This window comes from Leptomonas pyrrhocoris, assembly GCF_001293395.1.
Source record: "Leptomonas pyrrhocoris isolate H10 chromosome Unknown, whole genome shotgun sequence".
Taxonomy (NCBI): Eukaryota; Euglenozoa; class Kinetoplastea; order Trypanosomatida; family Trypanosomatidae; genus Leptomonas; species Leptomonas pyrrhocoris.
This window is the reverse complement of record NW_015438362.1, coordinates 742,902-761,137: the sequence shown is the minus strand read 5'-3', so window position 1 is coordinate 761,137 and position 18,236 is coordinate 742,902. Positions and strand designations below refer to the sequence as shown.

The window sequence follows — 18,236 nt, the reverse complement described above, 5'->3', positions numbered from 1 at the left end:
TGTGTCTCTTTTCATTTTCCTTCTTCCCATCTTTTCAACCTCTCTTTGTTTTTTCCACCTGTATTACGCTACCGCGAGGCCGTTTGTGCTGCTTGACAGAGAAACAAAAAATATGCCGGTGGCGTCAGATGCAGATATCCGCGCTGCGGCTGCGGTGCTGGAGCCACTCTTGCAGCTGGCAGGCTCGCCTTCCCTTACGTGGACCACCACATCCAGCCGGGACGGCTACACCGTCTCCGAGATCCCCGCTGCCCCTGCGCTTGATATTCCGCTGAAGTGCTTTCGAACGCAATTCGCCGTCCACGCAGACGTTGAGACGTTCGCGCATGCGATTGCAAGCGAAGATGCCGCGCGAAAGTGCGATCCGACCCTCAAGGAAATCCGCATCTTGAGCACCGACCACTGCAACTCGCTTCTTTACACTTCCTACGTCTCACCCGCACCGTGGCTGGTTTCACCGCGTGACTTTTGCGTAACTGCCGCCAATGTGTTGACTTCCCCCGATCAGCTCCGTCGTGTATGCCCTCAGACGCTGGAAACGCTATTTCCCGAGTACCGCAGAGGCGTGTACGGTCGCTCGAGAGAAGACGCCACCTCGCCAAGCAGCATGGTGTTTCTTCAAAGCAGCAGGAGCACCCCAAGCCCATTGTGTCCGCCACCGACAAGCGAGGGCACAGTCACGTACATTCGGGGATTTGTGCACTGTTATGGGTACATCGCTTGGCCGTGTGCCGGGGAGCACGGAACGCTGCAGGTTACGAATTTCTGCTGCGTGGACGCGTGTGGGCGAGTGCCAAAGTGGCTGGTTGCTGCTGCGATAGATCAAAACACCGAAAAGCTGAAGCGCATTGCGCATCACGTCGAGGAAACAGCGCGGGAGCAGGCGTCGCCGCCACTGCCACCGCCCTTACCAACGGCCTTCGAAGAGCCTTTCAACGACGCACCCGACGCGGACGGGTCACGAGAAAGTGTGTCTCGTACACTTCCCACCCCGCCACCACCAACGACGCCAAACGAATCTCCCTACGATGCTGAGCTCCTCAGGGTACAGACACCGGGTACGATGGTATCGGCGTTCACGGAGACGCTCAGCGCAGCTACGCCGACGCTCAGCCGTCCACCTTCTGCCCTGCCAAATGCGCCGCCTACCGATCCAATTCTTTTTCCAGTTCCTCCCCGCACCGCGTCGAGCAGCCCACCTGCACAGGAAATAGAGCAGCAGCAGCAACAGCAGTTCTCTGGGGATCAGCCGATGCTGTTCGACACGATGGTGCAACCACTTGCGCTATTGGCACGTGCCCACGGCTGGCATGCGGTGCGTGAGGTCGACAGCATCGACTACGCAGAGCTTCGCGCTCTTCCTCCGTCGTTAACGTCGAGGGATGGCGTGTGTGTGGCCCTCCGCGTAAGCACGACAGTGACGTGTTCACTGGACACAATCAAAGAACTTCTACGAAATCCCGCACGTGCCCCTGAAATCGATCCTGAACTGGTGCGCCTCGTCGTTGCGCCGCCGACTCCCCCGCAACTGGAACACAACAACCACCAGCCTTCCATCGAGAGAGAAGACGGCGGGGAAGGCGCCAGCGGCACATCACGAGCCCAGGGCTTCAAATCATCGACAGGGGCGTCTACTCGCGGCCGCTGTCTCATGACTTCGTCCCAGTTGCGCCACCTGCAGTTCCGCGCGGAACCTCCGTTTCGGCACGCCTGGGACGTGCTGCTGCGCTGCACGGAAGGTGAATTCAGTCCGCACGAAGGCGGACAGCTTGGCTTTCACACGAGTGGTGTTCCTGCTTCTACCTACGTCTGGATGGCCAAGAGCAGCGATGGTAGTGAGGGACGCACCGTTCACGCGCAAGGATTCGTGCGCATGCACCTGCGTGTGTTCGGTGTGGTGGTGGTCGCGGTCCCACGCTCAGCGGACGCCGTGCGCGTGACGCACTACCTTCTCGTAGATACCCCGTCACTGTCGTCGTCGTCGTCGTCGCAAAACTCGTTGCCCAGGAACGATTCCCAGTTTGCGGCGAAGGGAGCGAAGAAAGTGACGGCGAGCTTTCTGAACGCCGTCAGCGTGTGGATGGGACAGCGCCTGTGCCGCCTGCGCAGCCAGTGTGAAGCGCAGCAGCTGAAATGTGCGCGGGACGCCATGGCGCCGCTGGACAAGGAGCCACTGCTGCGGTATCTCTACCACATACACTGCACGCAGCAGGCGGTGGCGGCTCGGCACGACACACCGCGTCGCGTGGGTGATGTTCAGGTCAGGTGTACGGAGTTTCCAGGAAGTAACACCGAAGACAGTAGCCCTCCTGCTCGTGGAGCAGCTGTGCCGCCCCTCTACGTGTTCTCCTTGGTGTTTCCTTGCTCGCTGCGTCACTTGCAGGTGTACATGAACTCAACGTCATCCCACGCTCGTTACGCCATGGACGAACGGATCGTGTTGTATGAGGAGGGGCCAAGTCCACCAGGCTTCCAGGCCATCCACGTTGAGGTTACCAGCGGCGATGACAGCCACTTGACGCCGCTCTCTTTTTCTTTTCTGGAAACCTTCGGTCTCTTGCGCGATCAGGACGCGCCACAAAACGCACTGGTGCTCAGTCGCCTCAACTGCGATCAACTGCAGTGCGTGGCCGACACTGACAGTAAGGAGGACGCCGTGCACACGGGACGCATTTACTGCTCCGGCTGGGTGGCCACGCCGATCGACCCTACCGAAGATGGTGCAGAAGGGATCGATGACACGCCTTCTTCTTCTTCGCCGCCCTACGTTCCGTTTTCCGCCAGCGTTGTGCAGAGGGAAGGTGTGATGCGACGGCTCGTCGCGAGTGCGCGAAAGCGCTTCGGTGACCCCCCGAACGTAAAGGACGACGACCACGTCCCGCAAGTCGTCCCTTCCACCGTCACACGCGGCACCGTCGTGACGCGGTACGTATCCTTGTGCACAAGTTCTTCTTGCGGTCCAGAAGCGGCAGCACGTGCGGAACGGAACCCGCTCATGATGGAGAGGGAGGCGACGGTGTTACAGCGTTTTCGCGATGCCGTCTGCGCGTGGAAGGCAGACTAGTCGTCTCCAACGACAACCACGGCAACAACAACAACAACGTATGAGGGAATGGTTTCCGCGTTTCTCTTTATTTCATGCAGCAGTGCACGCTGTACAACTCCTCTTTGTTTTATACACGCTTTCTTTCCTTTCCTCTGCTTTGTCGCTTTGATATTTCTACACGACACAGAAGACGCCATTGCGAAGCGTCCTTCTTTCCACGCACCAAATGCCAGCAAAAGGAGAAGTCTCGATGCCCCTTTTCGATCCTCGCGCTGCTGAATGGAGCGGGCGGTACCTCATCCGAGTTGAAGGGAACTCTTCTACGTAGGTATTACAAATATAGTAGGTGGCACTTATCTTCTCATCCTCCCCACCCCCTTACACTCAACGTTTCTACACGTGATCCGCATCCCTTCCAACGTCACCGCTGGTCTTCACTTCACGCATTCCGCATGCGGGGACCAAAAAAAAAACCATGACAGATACATACCGCACCGTTACACCATCTTATTACTTTATACACACACGTCATATCCATGAGGCGGCTACAGCGCATGAGTCGGCAGGTCATGCGGCCCCATACGTGGCCGACATTCAGCAGCTGCCCTGCCGTATGCACGATAGCGCGCAGGTGGCAAACCACGCCGCCTTCGACCCTCTCTCCACACGGCAACCCAGCCGGCATCGCCATTGCCTCCCAAGCGTCTCCCGCGGTGGGGAACTTGAATGTGAAAATGAAAGAGAAGGGCTTTCACCATTCTACGCCGAACTTCAACGCGGCGGAGCTGTCGGCGTCCAGTGCGGTGGACCCGGAGACGCTTGCGGCGGACATCGTGACAGAGAGCGCCGTCGGCATCGACTTTGTGCGCGACATCTACGGCCCCTGGCTGGTCATGACGGACGACTTGCAGGGCGAGCTCTTTGTGGACCACGACCGCTTCGTCTACTACCGCCCTTCCAACGGACTCGGCTACGGCATTGGCACGCTCGAAATTCTCGACGCCGGCACCACCGGCACGGCCTTCACGTTGCAGCTGGAGAGTTACACCTACCAACAGGCGGACACCGTCGTGCCACAGTACGGCCTGAAGTTCGACGTGACCGGCATGGTGAACAGGGTGACCACCAAGTCATCGGATTACACCACCTTCTCCCTTATCGGGGTGTGGCGCAGAGTCAACCGCAACAACACACAGTCGGCGCTGCTGCCCTCGCAGAAGCACAAGCACGGTCCGAAAGGTGGAGACCCGGGAACGGTTCGTGAGACATTACACGAGGAAAACCACACAGCAGCCACCGGGCAGTTCAACGCGGCACGACTGCCTGTGAAGGGCGCCGAAGCGGCCTTAAAGCCTTTTGTGCCGAACGCGGAGCTTCAAAATGTCTTTTCACAAGTGTTCCCGGAGCACCTGCGGGCCAACTCGCACCTGAAACGCGCGGAGCAAAACCGCCTGGCTGCCGCTGACGCCAATCTTGGCGGCTCTGTACAGACACCATCGACGAAGAATCTGTCTCGGGATGTCGCGCATATTGACCTCGACAAGTACGCGGTCGGCAGCGTTCCCGGCTTGTACTATATCCCAGACTACATTTCCGAGGCGGAGGAGGCGCAGATGCTCAAGTTTATTCGCGACACCCCGCAAGAGCTGCGGTCGAAACTGACAAAGCGCACCGTGCAGGAGTGGGGCTGCACCATGTGTGAGGAGTGTCAGAAGAGCTTCGTCAGCAACGCGAACATGCCTCCTTGGGTGCAAGAGGCACTGGACATGCAGGTGTACGACGGCCTTTTCACCCCCACCACGTTCCCGAACAGTGTTCGGATTCACGAGTATCAGCAGGGCGAGGGCATTGGTCCGCACTGCGATGGGCCGATCTACGTGCCCATGGTCACCGTGCTGTCGCTTGCGTCATCGTGCCTAATGAGCTTCTACCCCAGGCAAGATCTCTACGAGAACCACCCGATGGACCACTACAATGACACCTTCAAGTTCGCCGAGGGCGAGATCGGGCAGCGCGTGCCGCTGCAAAGCGTTGTGCTGGAGCCTCGGTCGCTGCTGATCTTCTCAGGTGAGGGCTACTACCACTACCCGCACGGTGTGTCGGACAAGGCGCAGGATGATCTCGCGGCGGATCTCGTGGGCGAGGTGGTGAATCGTCCGTTTCTGCGCGACAAGGATGTGCAGAGCATTCCGCGGACGTTTCGTGCGAGCATCACGACGCGCAATTTGATGACGCGGTGCAACCACCAACCGGAGCGTGCCGAGTACGCCATGAAGCGGGCGTGGTATATTTATAACCACCTGCCCGTGCCACAGCCCCTCTACACCCCGTCACCACTGCAGTTGCCGCCGTCATCATCGGCGAAATCAAGCGCCTCCTCTTCAAAGTCACCAGCTCAGCTTCATTCGCGCAATGGCCTAGGTCGGCCGGAGACGGAGACGGCAGTCGACAGCGCTGAGATCGTTGCGGCTATTGAGGATCTCCGTGCGGACCAGGAGAAGCTGCGTGCGGGTGTGGAGGAGTTGAAGCAGCTCCTGCTCGCGCTCGCTCCCGCGCAGCAGACGTTTCAAGGTGAGACGGCAACCATCTTAAATCACCTTTCCTCCACCATTCTTGAGCTGGATGGAAAGATGGACGATGTGCTGGACGCGCTTGCCGATCGCAACGGGCAAGCCAAGGAGTGAAGAGCGAGAGGGAGAAGAAAAAGAATGCTTGTACTCTTTTGTGTGCCTCCGCGAGCAGACGAAACATTTTTTCTTCTTTGTTACACACACATCACAAGTTATTACGCTTCCTTTTCAACGGGCAAAGAAAAACGGAAGGTGAAGATGACTCTACCGATCGGAATTTAACTATATTATCTACGCGAGACCAGTGCGGGGAGGAGAAACGCCACAGATTTTAGCTGTTCATCGCTTCGCAGCCGACGCAGTCCACGCGAGCATCAACTGACAAGACGCTTTGAATCGCGGCTGTTTTGATTTTGCCTATGGTTGTACTAAGCGGCCTTCTTTTTTTCTGCTCCTTGAAACGAAAGAACAAGCGCTCTTCTTGCTCTTCGCACTCTTCTTCTTTGATGTCCTTGATGTCTCGTTCTTTCTTTCGACAGCTCTGTTTGATTGCGTGACAAGGCGGTGTGCGGCAGAGCGTTCGTGAAGCGCAGTCGCCCTGGGCGAAGTTTGTGGGTTAATTTCTTCACCTGAAAGAGCACCGGAAGAAGAAAAGCACTTATTATTATTATTGTTATTATTATTTTCCCCGCCATGTCCGACCATGAAGAGGAGATTGACATGATTCTGAGCATGTTCAGCGACGAGTGTGAGCGGTACGAAGGCACGCCAGACTCCCTCCTCATTCACTTGCCCTTTCGCTTTGAACTCCAGGTCACTCTTCCCCCAAATGGCTACCCCGATGAGAGCTACCCGCAGCTGTACCTTCTCTCATGCCCGAACGCGCAACTCCGCACCATTTTTTCGCAAGAGCTCAACAAACGTATGCGCGACGAGATCCCTTTTGGTGTTCCTATGCTGGCGCTGCTGCTGCCGCTGGCCCAGACCGTGGCGGAGGAGCTGAGGGAAGCGAAGGAGAAGGCGGACCAAGCGAAGCAGGCTGAGGAAGACGAAGAGTCACTCAGCTTGCAACTCGAGGAGGAGTACCGCCAGGAGATGGGCATCGATGTGTGGTCCGGCGACGTCATCGTGGATCGTCGATCGCGCTTTGTGGCACACATGGCGCGTGTGCACAGTCTTGCCGACGTGCGGCGCGTCGTAATGTATCTGCGTTCCATTAAGCACATTTCCTGCGCCGCTCACCCCGCCATTTACGCCTACCGATTCACGGATGCAAACGGTGTACTGCAACAAGACACCGACGATGACGGCGAATCCGGTGCTTCGATAAGGATGGCGTTTCTGATGGATCAGCTGAGCGTGGACGGGTACGTGGTGGTCGTGACGCGGTGGTGGGGTGGCATTTTGCTGGGCCCCGACCGCTTTAAGCACATCATGGAAGTGACGAAGAACATCCTCCTGACAATTCCAGAGCGGGAGAAGCAGCACGTTGCAGCAGCAACACCAGCAAAGCGAAAATCTGCTCGCTGATCGATGGGATGGTGTGAATGAGTCCCCTGTCCAAGACCAGGAGCAGGGGGTTACGGTGAAATCGCGCAGCCCGCTCGTGTCTCTTTTCTGTTTTGTTGACGTCGGCGTTTCCGCTTGCAGGCTGCGGGGAGAGCGCTCACAGACATGAGTGCGGTGCCGTTTTCTTTTCTGGGGGTCCTTTTTTTGTGTGTGCGAGTGAAGTTTCCGTTGTTGCCATTGTTTTACTTAACGCTGCTCTTCGTTAACTGCATCATAAAAGAGACATCTTTGTGACCTGCTACACTGCATTCAGAGGACAAAAGAAGTCTCATGTGTGACAGTACATACCCTCTACATATTACCTCATCATCCTTTCAACAGCATTACGCGTCCGAGCGGAATAATCCTCCGCATCGAAGACTGCCCAAATTTACAATGAGCTACTCCAGAAGCATAAATGAACTCGACACTTCGAAGTATTTGAGCGCATTCGGCTTCTCGAACTTTTTCTTTTGCTCTCTCCGTTTTTTCTCATCTGCTCTTTGGAAGCAAGAACGTAAGCAATCGCAAGTACATTCTTCAGATACTTGTTGTCACGCCGAGTTTCTTTTTCTCTCTTCTCCGCTGCGTGTGGACACAGGGCGAGTTTCCTTTCTTCTGCTAAACTTGTCGGTGCCGTCATGGCGTCCTCAAGCGGTCTGCAGTCCTCCTATCTGAAGCTGGACAGTGTGGAAGGCATCTACAACACTCCGGTTGGCGACTACATTCCACGCGATTTGAACGGCAACAAACAAGAGAGCGAAAATCAGTCGCTCTGCCCCTCCTTCTCTTTTCGAGAGCGTCTTATTGGCTTCGCGGCGTGCATGGCAGCCAGCGTGCTCTGCTCCGTCATCGCGTGGGTGATGGTCTTTAAGGGAGACCTCAACACCTTTGCTGTGATCAACACGGTGGCGAACATCTTTTCCGTTGGCAGCACTTTCTTCCTTTGTGGCCCGCTGCGCCAGTTGAAGAGCATGTTCAAGTCGTATCGCTGGGCGGCGACGCTGGCTTTTGTGGCGTGTATGGTGCTCACGTTCGTCTTTGCGCTGGCCGTCAAGGTGCCGGCGTTGACCATCCTCACGGTGCTGCTGCAGTACCTGGCGATGACGTGGTACACACTAAGCTACATCCCCTTCGCGCGCGACGCCGTTCTCGCCTGCTTGAGGATGAAGTAGCGCTTCACAATACAGCGTCTCAGCGCGCATAACGTTTCAGTTTCATTTCATGCGCACACGTACACATACGGACTCGAGCACAGAGAGCCGTTGCTCTGTGGTAGGTGAGACATCATACCCCTTTTTTTCCCTCAGAAATCAAGCTGATGCTAGGACGTATAGGAGAAGGTTTTTACCTTTTCGGATTCATTTCAACGCGGTACAGTAACGGCCGACAACGTTAGCCTGTGGTGGGACCGTTTTTGTTTTTGCTTTGCCTCGCAGGAAGAACTCTAAAAAGAAGAAAAACGCACTACTAGGAAGAAGGACTCGATGTGTGGAACTTGTTTGGTCGATTCATCTCGGGCCTCGCGCCTTTGTAGTTCAGTGCTCCTTTTCCTTCTAAATATCACTGTTCTCGGCAGTTCAAGTGCCGGCTTTCGTGTTCCTACTTTCTTGTTCTCGCTCTTTGCTTCCCCCATGTCTTCGCGCCTTGCTTGTGCTATGGACAACTGTTCTCTTCTCTGTGTGGGAAACAACGTGTGTCTTGCCCATGACATTCCATAACTCGACACAGAACCCTATTGAGTAACGCATCCTTTCGTCACACAATGTCGCAGCCGCATCACGCTACCCTTGAGTCAATTAAGTACACACCAGGCTTTTTGCGCTTGCTGGATCAGCGCAAGTTGCCGCTGGAGACTGTCTTCGACGACGTCCTCACGGTGGAGGATATATGGACCGCCATTAAGGAGATGCGCGTACGCGGCGCTCCAGCCATCGCCGTCAGCGCCGCCCTCGGCATTGCCGTCGCCACTCAAAACAAAGTGAAGGATGGCGAGCTGCGGACCGGGGCGGAGGTGCAGTCATTTCTCTTAGAGAGCTGCGACTACGTCATGACGAGCCGGCCAACCGCGGTGAACCTTTTTAACTGCCTGCGTGATTTGAAGACGCGTATTGCGACGTTCGACGTCACTCGTTCGCCTGCAGAGGTGGCAGCAGACTTCGCGGAGCTGGCTGAGGCCGTGTACGCCGCGGACGTGGCCTTCAACGAGGGCATCATGAAGTACGGCGCGGCGCACATTCTCGCGGCGGCGCATAAAGAGGGCCGCGACACGGTGAACGTGCTGACGATCTGCAACACCGGCGCGTTGGCTACGTCGCGCTACGGCACGGCCCTCGGCGTGGTGCGTCAGCTGCACTACGATGGCAAGCTGGCGCAGGTTTACGCGTGCGAGACGCGGCCGTGGAACCAAGGCGCCCGTCTGACCGTCTACGAGTGTGTGCAGGAGAGCATCCCGTGCACGCTCATCTGCGATGGGGCAGCATCTTCGTTGATGAAGAGCCGAAAGATTGACGCGGTAGTGGTCGGGGCGGACCGCATCTGCCAGAACGGAGACACCGCCAACAAAATCGGCACCTACAACCTCGCGGTGGCGGCACAATTTCACGGGGTTAAATTCTACGTCGCGGCCCCCACGACGACGCTCGACGCGATGACGCCGAGCGGCGACCACGTCGAGATCGAAGAGCGCGAGACGACGGAGATCACGACGAACATGGTGACGAAGCAGCGCGTGGTGGCGGATGGGCCAAACCTGACCATCTGGAACCCTGTCTTTGATATCACGCCAGGTGCGCTGATCACGGGCGGCATCATCACAGAGAAGGGCGTGCAGGAGCCGGCTGTACTCGCAAATGGAGCGTACTACGACATCGCCGCGATCATCGCCAAGTGAAATCAATGAGAACGCGCTTAGCAGTTTCAGGAGGGAGAAGTGGGAAAACGTTGGGCGCATACGGTTCTCTGTGCGGTGTGCTCATTGTCTGTAAGGCTGATGGCACGCGCCATGATACTGCTTGAGTCTCTTTCGTTTGTTTTTTTCCCTTGTCAAAACAGTGTTTCACTCGGAGGGAGGGCACGTGCGCGTCGAGCTGTTTTTGGAGGGCGTTCTTTTCTTCGTTTAACTGATGAGAGAGATGTGATGAAAAGGAGTTCGAATATGACTCCTGCTGCCATAGCCTCATGTTGTGTCCCACCTAAGAGGACTAAACGGGCACGTAAAAACGAAAAGTAATAAGCTACACCTCGCTTTGAACCAGCTCTCAAACTGTGAAGCTGATTTGCCGATGCGCGATTCTCTACGAGGGAAAAAAATAGCGTTCTGTTTTGTACTTGTGCCTTTCCTCTGTTGGGTCTATGAAGCAGGACTCCTTCGTGTTTGTCTTGTTGCTTGCCGGTGTGTTTGAACTTTCTTGCTGACCCTTTATCTGCGGCACCGCGTCCCATTTTCTCACTTCTTCTTCTTTTGTTCTTCTCACGTTGGCCTTCTGTCCTTGTCTTGTTTGTGTGTGGCGGCGCCATTCCATGACCGGCTGCAAAGTAGACGCATTTTCCCTCTTCGGTGTTTATTACATTGACGTCATCATTACCTGCTCATCCATCCGTTCAACAGGAAGTAACGAAGCACTCTTGTGGTGCTTAGCAGAGCGTATAGGTGAGACGAAAGTTTTCTTTTTGCATCTTGGTAGCACCTGTCTTTTCTCATCGTCACCACTCCTCATCCATGTCGCATAGTTTCTCAGAGCAGGAGCGCTACGATTTGAAGGAGATCTTCCGCATTTATGACTTCTCTAAGGTCGATAAAGTAGGCGACGTCGTCGCCGACGCGGAGCGGAAAGGCACCTCCGCCGCGGAACTTTTCGACAGTCTCTACGCCTTGTACAAAATTACGAAGCTGCCGCAGCGCGAGGCGGTGGCGAAGCGCTTGCACATGGCCGTCACCACCGCCAGCGACGCGGATGTGGAGAGCGTATTACGTCAGACAGAAATGAAGGGCTTCAGCGAGCGCGACGCCACGCGATCGCTTGAACGCAAGTGCAACGTCCAGCACGTCACGAATCGCAGCCTGCAGGCTGCCCGCAACAGTCTGAATAGTCGGCGCGACGACAAGGCAGTAGAAGAAGAGCAGTCGGAACTGCAGCGGACGACCAGTCAGCTGCGACACGTCACCGTTAGTGACAGCAGCGCGTCCTTCCTGGGTGGCAGCACCACCGCTGTCAAGGCAGAAAATGGCAACAACAAGGACGGCGAGGAGGAGTCATCGGTGATTTTTGCCCGACCGCCCAGCCACCTCAGCGCCGCTCCAACACGCGATAGCCTCGATGAGGTTATGTCTGAGGAAATACGCGAGTGGCTTGGCAAGATGCTCGGCGACGCACACAACAGCGATGTGCTGGCCTTGCCCAATTTTATCGATGCCCTCCGCAACGGCGTGCTGCTGCACGTACTGCTACAGAAAATGCAGGACCCTCCCGTTGCGGACGCAGACCTGAAGCTGCCGAAGAGGTCTACGGGCTTTTTTATTCGCGACAACGTGGCGACGTTCTTGGCGGAGGCGAAGCGGCGTTTTAATTTGGTTGATGCGCAGCTGTTTACGGACTCGGACTTGGTGGACGGCAAGAGTGATCGCCAGGTCGTGACGTGTCTCATGGCGATGGCGCGTATTGCCTACAACGCCGGCTCGATCACATTCGCGCCGAACATCATCATGTACGAGCACGAGATCGAGCAGCAGGGCTCAAAGCTCACCAAGACGGACCTTGATCGTATTGTGAGCGAGGCGGAGGCGGCCGAAGCACAATCCATTCCCACGCTGCAGACCGACGAAAAGGCGGCGGCGGAGGAAGGGGTAGAGGAGACGCCGGACACCGAACCCGACGGCATTAACGCCGACATTTCTTCGAAGGAGCCGGCGGACGAGCAGGCACTGGAAGACGCCTCTGCGTTAGTAGCACCTCGTAGCGACGCTGCGCGAAAGGTCGATTTGCCCTCGACGGCGGCGGACGAAAAGTCTCCCTTGTCGGACGCATATGAAAAAGAAACGAGGGAGGACGGCGACGTGGCCCCGGAGGCGGACGAAGCGTCGCAAGGCACGGCGCCGCTGCAGGACTCAGCGCTAGACATTTCCCACCCGGCCACGATGGACCGTACGATGAGCCCGGCCAAGTCGAAGAGCTCGCGGGATCACAGCGCCACACCGGAGCGTCGCTCGACGCGCGACACCACCGAGTCCACTTTCATGACGACCCCGCCACCGGAAGCTGTGGCAGCCGACGCGACCGAGACAACGGCGGTGAAGGGAGAGGACAGCCCATTGCCTCCAAACGCGGATGCTCACCCGACGGAAGAGCGCTGCATCCCCTCGGCAGAGGCGCAGAACGCGTCGTCCGCACCCAAATCGGATACAAGCGAGGTCAAACACTCTGACGCGGATGAAGGGGATGACGGCGACGGCGTCGGGGGTAGTGGCCGTGTTTTTTACCTGCGCGCCGGTATGCTGTGTCCGACGCGGCCGACCCCCGAGGAGGCGGCGGCGCTGCAGGCACGACGGAAGAAGGCGGCGCCGCGGGTCGTATGGAAGTCGCCAAGTACGCCGCTGAACGCATCGCGGCCGCCACGCTACCACAGCCGGCACTGGGACGGCATCGATGTTGCACTCGGCCGTCACTTGAACGAGCACTACGCAACGCACCCGCAGTCGCCGTGGCGCTTTCACATGGTCGCCTCAACCTCCGGCGAGTACGTTCTGCACAACCGCCAAAACGCACAGAAACGGATCGTGTACCTGCGCATTATCCAGACACGATTGTTTTTGCGCAATACAGGGAAGGATCAGCCGTGGGTGCGCATCGACGAAGCGCTCGGAGCCCTCGAAAGGTCTTAGCAGCCAAGAATAGTTTCACTGGCAGCATTGGTATTGAAAGACACAAGGAATCCTTTGAAAACGTTGCTTGTTACGGTGTTCGAACTATTTTCTCTTGTTATTCACATTCCTACTCTTTCATCGTTTATTTTATGTTTTCTGCCGTCGACATGGCTCGAAAGTAGCTCGGCCGAAGTGTTGACGCTGTACACGAAAACTGCGCGTTCTGCAGTAGCATTTTCCTTGTTCCATTTTCTTTTTTTTTCGTATTTCGTGCTGAAATGATGTTGTACGGCTGAAGAGTGCTCTCTCTCGCGCTCTTTCTCCCCTCTCCCCCCTTTACAAATATTTAACCCTGTGTTGCCTTCTTTGTTGCTGTCTTGTTTCTTGTTAGATCGTTGCCACGTTAGACCAAAAAACACAGGAGGGCATGAAAACTGAAGCGATGCATCAAATTGTGCGCGTTCGCACATGAAAACTCCAACGATCGACTATCTGGCTGCTGTTTCAAAAAAAAAAAGAAAAGAAAGGTAAATGTCTTCTCGGTGCTGACACGCCTGCACATCATAAAGACGACACTGTGCATTTAGGTTCGATGTCGAAATGCGGTGGAGATGGCTATCTTTTTTTTCTTTTTTCTTTTCGACAAAAACTGTATGAGTGTTGAGGGTCGTTTCTGCGGAAAGCAGGGAAGACGCGGCGCAGCAGACAACCGCATGCTGGTTCTTCTCTTTTCCGTTCGTACTTTTTGATTTGTGTGCTTGCTCTTCTAATATATCTCTCCCCCTCTCTCTCTGTACCTCCCTCCTCGTGGAATGACGAGCTCACCGCACCAATACTTATTACCTAAGCGCTTACACACACGATTATCAGGTTCGCGTGAGCTGCATGTTGTTCACAGCGGAAGCCTGATTTAGGAGCCTTGCGTTGGCTTGACAAAGAAACCTCTACTTCTGGTTTTGCCGTTGGATTCATCTTCCTTTTCCGCAAGAAACAACAACTGGAGTCTATCGAATTCTTATTATTCTCCTTTTTTCGTGTTTTTTACTTCGTCTTTGTATTGACGGGAGTTTACTGCTCATTTCTTCCTCCCGTTTCAGGGTTGGACGCCTCGACTTCTCATGTGCGATGAGAACTCCACGAACGGCGCACTGAATGAACGCTTTAACACGCCTACCCGCTTCGGGGTCCTCCTCGTGTGCGAGGGTGCCCCAGAGAGCACGAGTCTGTGGAATGTGTGGTGCTTTCTCTCTCGCAAGCTGATGAACCCCCGCTTTTACGACTTCCTTCCCAGGTGGCTGTGGCGCCCCCTCGTCTACACCGTGGTACTGCCCTGCATTGTGCGCCAACACCAAAGAATGCACCGCGGCACGTGGATCTTGTCGCGTTCACGGAGCAACGCCCCTGCGGAGAACGAGGACGCCGTGACAACGACAGAAACAGCGGCAGCAGTAGCAGCATCCGCTGGGTCGGAGGTGGTCGGCACCGCCACCGTCGTCGCGCTGGCAGAACAGCTTGGCCGGCTGGTGGAGCAGTGGCTGCGGCAGAAGCTGATGGGCAGGCGCGACGCCTCGGTGCAGGTGGAGGTGGGCTTTTATCACCGCCGCGGCAGCGTGGAGGCGGCGTTGGAGCGGCTCCAGCTTCGCGGCGGCTATGGCCGAGACGCCCGCGACTCCGCCGGGATGCCCGTTGCGGTGGAGGTGGAGGAGCTGATGGTGCTGCCTCTCTATCCCCATCACAAGGCGGAGTTCACCGGGACGGTGTGGGACGCGGTGATGCGCAGCTCGTACTTCCAACGGCACGAGAACATCCCCAATGTGCACTTCATTCGAAATTACGCGGATCATGAGGTGTATCTTGACACGTGGAACCGGCACATTCGTCGGTACGTGGGGCAGCACGGCACACCCGACTGGCTCTTCATTGTCTTTCAAGGGACGCGGAAGTACGTGGCGGCGAGCGGGGACACCTACCGCGACGAGTACACGAGCACCGCGGAGCAGCTGCGCGAGCGCCTCAGCACGTCGTGGTCCACCTCTTCGTCGATGCCGACGCCGGCGGACGGACAGTTTTTCCGAGGCTCCCTCAACCCCAGTCGCATCAAATCGGCCTTTTTGGGGCACGGCAGTGAGGCGCTGAGGGAGCCGCGGCTGGAGAGGGTGTTCCTCAGCATTATTCGCCAGCTGAAGAGCATCTCCGCGATGAATTCGTTGGCGTCGTCTCTGTCGAGCAGCGCGGTGAATCGCCGTGGCAGCAGCGACGGAGCCGCTTCCGATGCCGGCGGACTGTCGGCCTTCCTTCAGTCCCGTACCCCACTTCCGCTGGATATGGCGCCGACGGCCTTTGTGGTGTGTCCTGGCGAGGCGTTGGACAGCACCACGACGCTGTGGAGGCTGCAGAAGGTGCTCTTCCCCGAGGTGAAGAAGCTCGGATGGCGGGATATACAGTACATCCCGGCGCTGAACGACACCGCGGAGCACGCGGAGGTGCTCTCGGCCGTGCTGGAGCCGTACCTATTATGAGGGACAGAAAATGAAGGAGAAGATTCGCACTTTCAAGGTATCGTAGATATTTAGAACCGACACAAAGCAACAGTCTAAGTATCCCGACGATGGTCATGTTTGGCTACAGTAAACAAACGCGGACACTCGATGTCCCAACTCGCGAAATCCGCAACCACCATGTGCTCTCAGCTAGCCGTGCCGCTTTGAATTGCTGGCCTCTGCACTCCTTTCGAATCTTCGCCCCTTTCCTTCTCTATATTTCCAGCAACAAACACGTAAATCTACAGCAAAGCTCCGAATTTAAAACAGTAACGAAAGCCTTGTTAACAGCGTTGTCAGGCTGCACGCTGTTCTCGCTGCTCCCTTACCATCACACTCATCAAGAAGCACCTTCGCTGCCGGACACTTTGACTTGTAGCGGTTATCGCACATCTACATCTACTAACAAGTCGTTCTTTGACCTTCCACACCTAAAAACAAACAAACAAACCAAACAGCAAAGATGCCGCTCCCTCCTGTCGAGTCGGGCCCGGCGGGCATGACGCGCCGCCACTACCTGGTGGAGACGAACCGCCGCCGCGCTGCGCTCTACGAGCCGACGAAGCAGCAGCTGGAGGAGGAGGACCTCCGCCAGGCCACGCTGCGGAAGGAGGAGAAGCTTCAAAAACAGCAGGAGTGGTCTCAGTCGCGCAAGAAGGCAGCGACGGAGGACTTGACGGCCACCGGCGGTGGTTGTGGTGGTGCCGACAAACCGCCAAGCCGTCCCCTTCCCGGGGCCAAAACACGCTCCTTGCGCGCCACTGGCGAGGCCCCCGCAAGCGAGAACACATATAAGCTTGAAAAGGAGGAGGAGGCCGCCAAGAAGCGGGAGTACAATCGCCTCTACGACGAGGAGGCGAAGCGCGAGCTGGAGGAGCGCAAGGCGACCTTAAAGAAGATGCACGACGACGAGGCGGCGCAGATGATGGCGCTGCGGGAGGTCAACGCGGACGTGGACCGGCGGCTCGCCGAGGCGCAGGCGCAGGCCCGCGAAGAGGAGCGCCAGTATCTCGATCGCCTGAAGGAGTCCAACAAGCGTGAACTGGCGGCGAGGAAGGCGCAGCGCGAGGCCAAGGAAGCGCAAGACCGCCAGCTGCAGGAGCTGGTCAACGAGAACAATCGCCACCGGGCGGAGATGGACGAGCGGCGGCAGAAGAACGTCTCAAAAATGATGAAGCTGCAGAACGAGCAGTTCCACAAGGACTCCATGAAGACCAAACAGGACACAGAGGCGAGGCAAAGGGAGGAGATGGCAGCGATGGTGGAGCGAGACAGGCGCCTGACGAAGGAGGAGCGGGAGGCGGCGCAGCTCAAGAAGGAAACGTTCAAGCGTGAGTTTGAGGAGTCTATCGCGCGCGACAAGGAGTTCCGCCGCAGGAACAACTACGACGAACCGGCCGAAGTGACGCGCCAGCGCAACGAGTTGGCTGCGCAATCCAACCGCATAATCCGCCAGGAGGAGCGCCTACGCGATGCGGAGCGCAAGCAGCAGCACCGGCAGGACTTGATGGAGCAAATTGCGGCGAAGCAGGCGTACCGGATGAGCCATCTGGACGAGCCGGGCATGTAGGAGAGAGATAGCTAAAGTGCATCCGTTTCGCTCATCTCGACGTTTTCACGCTGATTCTGGTCTTGGCAATGTAGATGTTTTTTTTTCTCTGTGTGTTTGTTGTTGTTCTTCACGTTCATGCTCGTTTGTTGTGCTTCTCGCTTTTTACGCGCAGCTGTCACATGGCGTCACCACGTTCGCTTGTGCTGACTCGGCTTCCGTCTGCGCGATGTACATAGCTCTAAGTGAGTCGAAGCGAGCATTTCACTGCAGGCGTGTTTGCGTTTAATATTTCGTTGAGTGTTTTTTCTCTCTCTGTATTTACGAATACGTTTGATTTGTAGACGTGGCTTTATACCGTTTTTTTGTTGTTGTTGTTGTTCCTGTACACTCGTTGAAGTGGGCCCTTGTTAAATCCTACGCACCGACCTCCATGATTCCATCGATGTAGCTAGACGATTTCTTTCGCTTTTTTTCTCCGCGGGTATGGCGATATACAGCTTTACTTGGCGCCTCGTTATGGTCCAAGACGGAACAACGAAGGTTCTATGTATCGTGTATTGTACCAGCCGTTTTTTTTTGTAGTTATTGTATGTTACGTTTTGTCCATCTTTTCTTTGGTTTTGGTTTTCCGTTTCCCTTCTCTCGCTCTCACATGTACATGTATGCCGAAAACTGTCCAATGAAGTGCAGCATAGCAATACGTTTTCTTGTTTCCTTGGAATAGCGAACGGACATCATTTCCAACGATGCGGTGGCCGTAAAAGAAGCTTTGCGTTATTGGTTCTTCCGCTTCTTTCGTACAGCTCTTCGTTTCTCTCTTGCATCGTCGCGCCTTCGCCGAAAGTCGAAGGGTGGCCGTGGCCACCCGATTGAAGTTTTCGAGTGTGCTCCGTGCTTCACCTTTCTTCTCGTGTTTGTACAGTGGTCGTCGTCAGTGAGCTGTCACTACCTCCCCTTTCTTCTCTCACGTCTTATTTGCGTGTTTTCCTCCCCTCGCCCCAAACAGCAATAACGCGCTGTACACATACACGCATACTTTTTTTTCGGTTAGAAATACAGTTATGGGTGACGCGAGAACTCCCTTTTAAATATATACCGTTTTTCCCTTTTGTACCTG

The 18,236-nt window shown here is 56.1% G+C and overlaps 8 protein-coding genes across 12 annotated transcripts; all 8 read left to right on the top strand.

Annotated features, from left to right (window-relative positions):
• Nucleotides 1-112: 112 nt before the first annotated feature.
• Nucleotides 113-3,064, top strand: ABB37_03909 (hypothetical protein; the record flags this gene model as incomplete). Its single annotated transcript, XM_015801389.1, has 1 exon — nucleotides 113-3,064. The coding sequence occupies one exon, from the start codon at nucleotides 113-115 to the stop codon at nucleotides 3,062-3,064; it is 2,952 nt and encodes a 983-aa protein (XP_015660009.1).
• A 168-nt stretch (nucleotides 3,065-3,232) lies between these two features.
• On the top strand, nucleotides 3,233-5,730 carry ABB37_03908 (putative mitochondrial hypothetical protein; the record flags this gene model as incomplete). Of its 2 annotated transcripts, none has more annotated exons than XM_015801388.1 (1): nucleotides 3,233-5,730. In XM_015801388.1, exon 1 carries the CDS (start codon nucleotides 3,781-3,783, stop codon nucleotides 5,728-5,730), a length of 1,950 nt encoding a protein of 649 aa, XP_015660008.1. In that variant the 5' UTR covers nucleotides 3,233-3,780. The 2 variants fall into 2 exon arrangements, with proteins under 2 accessions (XP_015660008.1, XP_015660007.1); XM_015801387.1 differs by having other exon boundaries at nucleotides 3,528-5,730.
• A 424-nt stretch (nucleotides 5,731-6,154) lies between these two features.
• ABB37_03907 (hypothetical protein) lies at nucleotides 6,155-7,146 on the top strand (the record flags this gene model as incomplete). The annotated part of the gene is made up of 1 exon (XM_015801386.1): nucleotides 6,155-7,146. Exon 1 carries the CDS (start codon nucleotides 6,310-6,312, stop codon nucleotides 7,144-7,146), a length of 837 nt encoding a protein of 278 aa, XP_015660006.1. The 5' UTR covers nucleotides 6,155-6,309.
• Nucleotides 7,147-7,673: 527 nt separating this feature from the next.
• ABB37_03906 (hypothetical protein) lies at nucleotides 7,674-8,339 on the top strand (the record flags this gene model as incomplete). Of its 2 annotated transcripts, none has more annotated exons than XM_015801385.1 (1): nucleotides 7,674-8,339. In XM_015801385.1, exon 1 carries the CDS (start codon nucleotides 7,806-7,808, stop codon nucleotides 8,337-8,339), a length of 534 nt encoding a protein of 177 aa, XP_015660005.1. In that variant the 5' UTR covers nucleotides 7,674-7,805. The 2 variants fall into 2 exon arrangements, with proteins under 2 accessions (XP_015660005.1, XP_015660004.1); XM_015801384.1 differs by having other exon boundaries at nucleotides 7,678-8,339.
• A 555-nt stretch (nucleotides 8,340-8,894) lies between these two features.
• On the top strand, nucleotides 8,895-10,057 carry ABB37_03905 (putative Translation initiation factor 2 subunit; the record flags this gene model as incomplete). The annotated part of the gene is made up of 1 exon (XM_015801383.1): nucleotides 8,895-10,057. The coding sequence occupies exon 1, from the start codon at nucleotides 8,930-8,932 to the stop codon at nucleotides 10,055-10,057; it is 1,128 nt and encodes a 375-aa protein (XP_015660003.1). The 5' UTR covers nucleotides 8,895-8,929.
• Nucleotides 10,058-10,701: 644 nt separating this feature from the next.
• ABB37_03904 (hypothetical protein) lies at nucleotides 10,702-13,045 on the top strand (the record flags this gene model as incomplete). Its single annotated transcript, XM_015801382.1, has 1 exon — nucleotides 10,702-13,045. Exon 1 carries the CDS (start codon nucleotides 10,886-10,888, stop codon nucleotides 13,043-13,045), a length of 2,160 nt encoding a protein of 719 aa, XP_015660002.1. The 5' UTR covers nucleotides 10,702-10,885.
• An 829-nt stretch (nucleotides 13,046-13,874) lies between these two features.
• Nucleotides 13,875-15,546, top strand: ABB37_03903 (ferrochelatase; the record flags this gene model as incomplete). Its single annotated transcript, XM_015801381.1, has 1 exon — nucleotides 13,875-15,546. Exon 1 carries the CDS (start codon nucleotides 14,146-14,148, stop codon nucleotides 15,544-15,546), a length of 1,401 nt encoding a protein of 466 aa, XP_015660001.1. The 5' UTR covers nucleotides 13,875-14,145.
• A 246-nt stretch (nucleotides 15,547-15,792) lies between these two features.
• On the top strand, nucleotides 15,793-17,137 carry ABB37_03902 (putative mitochondrial hypothetical protein; the record flags this gene model as incomplete). 3 transcript variants are annotated; one of them, XM_015801380.1, is made up of 1 exon in its annotated part: nucleotides 15,793-17,137. In XM_015801380.1, the coding sequence occupies exon 1, from the start codon at nucleotides 16,031-16,033 to the stop codon at nucleotides 17,135-17,137; it is 1,107 nt and encodes a 368-aa protein (XP_015660000.1). In that variant the 5' UTR covers nucleotides 15,793-16,030. The 3 variants fall into 3 exon arrangements, with proteins under 3 accessions (XP_015660000.1, XP_015659999.1, XP_015659998.1); XM_015801379.1 differs by having other exon boundaries at nucleotides 15,815-17,137; XM_015801378.1 differs by having other exon boundaries at nucleotides 15,820-17,137.
• Nucleotides 17,138-18,236: the final 1,099 nt, after the last annotated feature.